Source organism: Pelmatolapia mariae, linkage group LG14 (assembly GCF_036321145.2).
Source record: "Pelmatolapia mariae isolate MD_Pm_ZW linkage group LG14, Pm_UMD_F_2, whole genome shotgun sequence".
Classification (NCBI taxonomy): domain Eukaryota; kingdom Metazoa; phylum Chordata; class Actinopteri; order Cichliformes; family Cichlidae; genus Pelmatolapia; species Pelmatolapia mariae.
The window spans coordinates 2,473,222-2,479,986 of NC_086239.1; the positions used below are offsets into that span (position 1 = coordinate 2,473,222).

At 42.1% G+C, this 6,765-nt stretch overlaps 1 protein-coding gene across 2 annotated transcripts in view; it reads right to left on the minus strand.

Moving 5' to 3' along the window:
- The window catches only part of usp32 (ubiquitin specific peptidase 32), a 64,271-nt gene extending 57,761 nt beyond the window's left edge, over positions 1-6,510 (minus strand). For both annotated transcript variants that reach the window (XM_063492341.1, XM_063492340.1), the window contains exon 1: positions 6,343-6,510. In XM_063492341.1, coding sequence (XP_063348411.1) covers positions 6,343-6,400 — 58 coding nt within the window. In that variant the 5' untranslated portion in view covers positions 6,401-6,510. The remainder of the gene's footprint in view (positions 1-6,342) is intronic.
- Positions 6,511-6,765: the final 255 nt, after the last annotated feature.

Here is a 6,765-nt window from a genome sequence, read left to right on the forward strand (position 1 = left end):
TTGTTTCACGTTCAACGTGCGTCACTTTTACATAACTTAACGGCACCGCTAAATACAGAATGAAGAATCTGTAAACCAAATGAAGACGAGTTTGAGTCAAATAAAATAAAACATTGTTCTCCTGGAACTCCTGATCTAACGTGATGATTGGCACTGCCAGAGCAGAAAACTGTTGTAATAAGACGCGCTAATGGGAAAGTAAACAAAGAAAGCCCTCATCATGGAGAACACTTTGTGTATTGTAACGCTGTGATGCAATCCGGGTATTCTTAGACACTGAGTGGCATTAAATGCAATGGCTACCATTCGATTCACACCAAACAATGGGTGTGATTTCTATGATGCCCCAAACACACTTTTCAGCCACTCACAGTCTCAGGCTGTCTAAAGACTGCGTCTGTAACACCCGACACAAGTCACTGCATCCTTAGCTTGTCTTTGGCTCTCCCATACTGTCCACACAGACACTTTCACAGCAGGTTTCCACTATATGGCCACCTCGCTAAATTATCATGGCAGTAGAGGAGCAGCCAATTGAACCTCCTGCAGTGACTTGATGTTTTCTGTCCTATAAAATAAGCTGAGCCTGGTCGGCCGCTGCTGCTGTCAAGACTGGAACCCTCCCACCATGGCTTCTGAAGCAGCAAATCCTGAACTCACATGTGCCTCGGTGCCCAGTTTAGTCTGGGCAAAGCATCAACAGAAACACCTAGAGGCGCAAACATACAGGCGGCGCTGTTCTTGAAGAGCTCATTTCACCTGTGGGCATGATGTCACGCAGCCAGCATGAGGCTGCTGTGTAGTGGGGTCGGCAAGAGGAAAAACCACATAAAACAGGAATATCATTTTTACTCCCAGGGTCTATTTTGTGTTGTAGGTGAGGAAAAAAAGGTGAACAACAAAAACAACAACTCGGTTTTACATAATAAGACAGATTCTGCTGAGTTTAGAGCAATTACTCTAAACAAAGCAAACAAACTGTACAATACAGCCAAGGAAAGAAAAAAAACACCTACAGAAGCTGAACGGGTTCATGGATGGTTAACTACACCATTCATGTCAGATGGAAACGGGATAATTAAGAGTCAGAAATAAGCAAAGAATAAATAAGAAGTGCAACTGAAAAAAAAATGGTAGGATAAGCTAGTCTTCCAATTAATTTCTATAAAACGGAAATAAAATGTGGACCACAATCGATGAATGTCCAGAGGCATTTCACAGTTCAGGTTATTATGTCCAAAGGCATGAAACCTTATTGGCAATGACAACATGAGGCCAGCAGGTTTGAAGAACTCAGGTCTCAAAATTTTACATGAAAAAAATTCTACAAGCAGATATGCATCCACTTACAATGCAGCCATGACAGGAGTAGAACAAGTTTACAGTGGTGAGGGACAGGACAGTAACTTTGGACCGACACTCTGTTTTTATTCATAGAAGTGGTGGGATTTCTCCCCTTAAGCCCTAATGGGACTTACTGGGGAACCTCTGGTCATTTGTAATAATTTTGGAAGTAGTCTGTGTCTCACAGTACTGCCCGAGTTCGCCGTCTCCATAATTTGTTAAATATCCCACTGCAAAGAAATGATCTTCCATACTTATCCATACACAGAAGCGATGCAGCCAAACATGCTGCCTCTCAGATATTTGCTCCAATGGTAGGCATTCAGTGTCATCTTGTGTCTGTATCCAACGTCCGTCCCACTCACAGCCCTGGTCATCATTATTCGGTTTGCTGCACTGTTGCACACTCAGCAGTTTTGTGAATACCTTTAGTTAGGTTTAAATCCCCTCTGTTTTATAAAAAGCGACGAGTGAAATCTTTATTATTTATCATTGTTCAGTGAGCGATGGAGCAGCCTGATGTTTCACTGGCTGAACATGAAAAATACGTTTCAGTGATTCAAAGGGGCTTTCACATGTGACTTGTGAATTCTGTACTTGATTTTGAAATGATCGAATACCGTCACACCCCGGCTCGACACCTTCAATATGTACTTTTGGTGTAAAAATAAAAAAAATGCCCTTGTTGTGTGCCTTTCCTAACACTAGAAGGCTTAAGATCCCTGTATGTGGTGTAAACTTACAGTAACCACATGCAGGAAGTCCAGGACCAAAAAGTAAGCAACCTCCAACCCAAGGAGCCTGTTTAACAGCTGATAAACCTCTTATCTTTGCTCAACAATGAAAAATAAATACTTGCTATGAAGCATATACCACGTGGTCGTAGAAAGCTCCATCACACTGGATTTCCACAATATTAAATAAACTGCATCCTGGAATATCCTGACATTTACAACTTTGCTAAAAATGCACTGCTATCTAGTCATGTTTCCATAGCAAACACCAAACTGGAAGTTTCTGCGGCAGCAGAATACAAATTTACATCCCCATGCAAAGCAGCGCTGCATTAACTCAGCTGATAAGACCTGCTGACGTAGAGTGACTGCGAGGCTGTGTGTCACAGTGACCGCTGTTGTTGTTGCATCGCTGAACTACATAGTGGTCAACCACAAAGGTACAAATAACCCGTGAAGGTGTTCCAGAACAGTGCTAGGAAAGATTACTAAGAAGAACCGGTCTCACTGAGAACATTAGGAACCACAACAACAGGTAAACATGTCAATCCACGCTTAGAGCTTCTACTTTTTTTGTATCACCTGACAACTCTTTGACAGGTCCATCAAAATCATGAACAACTATTCTGGACAGCAATAGAGACATACAGATTAAGCTCCAGGTCCACAGACACATTTTTAAAGCCACGCATTGTTGCTCAGTTAAAAAACAGTCTTCCTCAAGGCCAGTTCATAAACAACAGGGCTACCTGTGACAACTGAGATCAGCTTCTCTACCACCATGATTGGAAGGGTCCATATCATCTGCTCCCTCTTGAATTTGACTGACAAGAAGGAACGCCAACAAGCACATCGGTGTTAAACAAGGCAAAACAGGAGCATCACTGTGAAAAAGTAATGTGGCACAATAGTTGTGCTTTCTTGATCATCCCGTTTTCATAATCATACAACGTCCAAAAATCAACTCTATGAAGCGTGCAGGTCTGAACACTATACTTGTGGACATGGACGTTACTCAGTGTAACCAGCGCTCCACTTCCTATTATTCCCACTGCAAAGAAACTGGCTGCGATTCAGTCGCAGGTGTAGCAGAGGGTGAAAATGACTGAATGAAGTTACATTTCTAAAATGGTGATTTACAGAAAAGTGTTGGTTTTCACAAATACAGTATCGATATTATTAAATCACCTCATTGCATCCTGTAAAACATTCTGCTATGTAATCTATTCAGGTTTAGGATATGAAGGAACTCTTTGATGACAACTGTTTCCAAATGATGACTAAAACAGATGTTAGAAGTGTTGTTAAATCATACGAGAGATCCATGTTTGTAGAAGGAGCAGATGCCCGTGATGGTTGAAGGTCACGCTATCAAGAAGCTGTTGTTCGTTGCTTTAAAGCATGAAATCAAAAATGCATTACAGTGGTGCCGTGAAATCCCCAATACTCACAGAGAGGAACTTTAATACAACGAATCTATTGCTTTGATTCTATCAAAACTGCATCTCAAACATGAAGAAAAAGCTTTACTGTATGAAATTTACACAGAGCTCTGTTCATTCTGGACTGAGTGGGAGGGTTTTTTTGTGTTTTTTTTAGAATTTAAGTTCATTTGCTTGTCATCTCTGGGCAAGCTGACCAATCAGAGCAGCCTGGAGTTAGTGGGCTGAGGAGTGTAAAAAAGACAGGAGTATAAAAGAAAAACAGAATGTAACCAAATGTAATCCCCAAAATCTGAGCCTGTAAATGTACATGGGCTCCTCAACCACAGTCTCTATAAGCACATATATATGATACACGATGATGAGTGCCCACCTCTGGCCCTGGACAGACAGTTTTGTGAACATTATTGTCTGCTGCAGTATGCACAATCAGCTGCTAAATGGAAGCATCACTTCCCTGCTGTAAAGTGCCATTCAAAGTGAGATTACTTTAAAAACGAACCTTATTACTCAAGAGAGAATCACACCCATCATCCTTGATAGTTTTACAATATCACAAATGCAGTTAAATGTTCGTTCAGGTCACGTTACTGTTCTGTCAGCTCTGTTCCTCACGGACTACGATGATCATAATGATAACAGCAGATTCAAGCATGTGGAGCCGTTCAGTGTGGAATAAACACTATCACTAGACCTGACCCAAAGTTAGCTGTCACTGCAGCAAGCCAACTCACCAAATGTTTGGACTTGAGCCTCGAACCTTCTCTCAAACAAATTAACGTGCCACTCTCCCACATGAGTAAATGTTCAATTGTACTGTGAGTCAACAGAAAAAGGGAAGATGACTTTTACCTCTAAAATCTTAACACTCTCAGATGTGTGTCTCTTGAACCCCTTATTACATGTTTATATATTAGATTTCCCACATTTCTAAGATTTGAGTTTATTCTATTTCAAAAAAGTGACGATGAGGAGGAACACGCACTTTTTTGGTCAGATCTGCAACCTGCTTTGAGTTAATGTTTCAGGCACAATTATCCCTCGAGAAACTACCACGCACAAATCAGGCTTGAATGAACAAATGATGGTGAGGAGTGATCGGAGAATAACACAACAAAGGTGAATCTTTCTGACTGTAAGCCCATTACGCTGCTGATGTCCTGGCAGAATAGGCTCTCGTGAAAATTGAACTCATAATTGCGGCAGTCAAGCCTGCTGTAGCAATTAGAAATGGTGCCATGTGACTGCTTTGATAAGACTGGACGACTAGATAATTCCACCCTGTGTGTCTGTGTGTATGGTCACATATGATCGTCAGAGTGTAACTGGCAATCTGTTTGAGGCATATTTAAGCCGCAGTATTACAAAGACAGAAATCACGCTATCCGAAAAGGTAAACTCTGCTAAGGCAACATAACAACATTAATAATAATAAAGATGTCCAGTCAAACTTCCCTGCAGAAGCCTGGTAAAGATATGACACAGTAATAGATGTGTAACAGGCTCTCATTGCCTGGAATCCGGACTGACAAAGTTCAGCTGTTGCCAACCCAGGGAGTAAAGTGCAACAAGAAAGCCATCAGGGATAAGATCTCTGTGTGTTTGCAGATAAATGTTCACCCATATCTTACATAAGTGCCGCTATGCTAACACTGTATCCATTGCTTCTCCTGTGCGTACTTAAAATCTAACCTGACAACAAAATGCTTCCAGTAAAGCCCATACGAGCTGAAATACATCATGACGCTGCATTAGATTACAGGCCTGTCAACGCTTGTTTGTTTACCAGAGACCAGCCAATGGCTTCCTCAGTGTTAAAAAGCCCACCTGATCATTTTTAAGAGACTGACTGCAGCGGCAGCTATTTAAAGCACAACTGGTTGTTGTTCCGCTCCAACTACACAGCTAGCTGGTGTACGCTAGGTTCCGCAGAACCTGACAGCTCACTAGCAACAACAGTAACGATTAAGCAGCACATGGCTCGGTTTGAAAACCGGGAGACGAGGGCTGTAACAAACAGTCTGGAGGCATTCCCCACTGACAACTTAGGTGAAAGCCAGCTAACTGTCTAGCTACTAGACAAGCAAGCTAGTGGTAGCAGCACAGACATAAACGTTAGTCAGCTGTAGTTAGCTTGATACAGAGGCAACCTGTGATGTCATCCAAAAATATATATACATGAAAAATATATTCAAGCACGGATTCAAGATTTCTTTCACAACTGTTTCGCCAAATACTGTCCGCGCAGCCCATCCCTCCTCGCTAGCCAGCACTAGCTCCCACAGCAATTAGCTGGAGAGGACGTCAAACCAAGCGTAGTTCAACAACCTGCCAATTTAACTAGACCTTGCACTTAAATAAAGACACGCGCTTCATAAAAATACTTCAGGATTATCTCAATACTATAAGGAATAATAATTAAATTCGGCGCGGTCAGATTTCATACAGCGACTGTTTAACTACGTTATTTTTCAAGATTTCATTATCCACATACGCTTTCCGCTGCAACCCAGCGTTGTCTCTTACGAGGGCAAACGACTGCGGAAAATACATGCTCAGCTAGTGATTAACTAAACATCAGAAAAAATAAGGAAGCTTTTCGACAAATTTTAATGCCGAAATGAATACTGGGCACAACAATTCCATCGAGGCCGTGCGTTTACTTTATACCCGGCGTCTACTTCATATAACAAGTGAACCCAGTTAAAGTGTTACACTTTAACGGGTGGTCAGGACGTTCTCTTTTTCATATGGCTAGCCCAAAAGCAGACAGCTAACCTAGCGCAACGATAGATTTCTACTTCCCACGATTTTTGGCTTACCTCTCTTAACGGCCTCGTCATATGACAGGAATCCTATCCTCGACTCCTTGGCCCCCATGCTCCCCTCATTTCATTGCAGTGTGAGGAAATAAACGTTACGAGCTGAGTTGGACAGGGGTGTTTGTCGCCTTATCCGTTTATTGTGAAATGGGCTCCTGGCGGTATGTGTATGTGGTGAACGGGTGAATGTTTTTCAGCGACGCCTCCATTCTGTCACATGATCTGACTCTACAGGTCAGTTGATCAGCGAGTTCTAATACGAGTGAACGCAACCCGAATCACATACAGGGGTGGGGGGTTTTCGACTTCAGACAGGGTTTTCAGTCTTATCCGGGAAAATACAAAAAAGCACTTTTACTTAGTATGCGAAGTCATACCAAGCTGTCAGTGTGCGACGAGTGCAGCCACAGTTTAAAGCAGTGA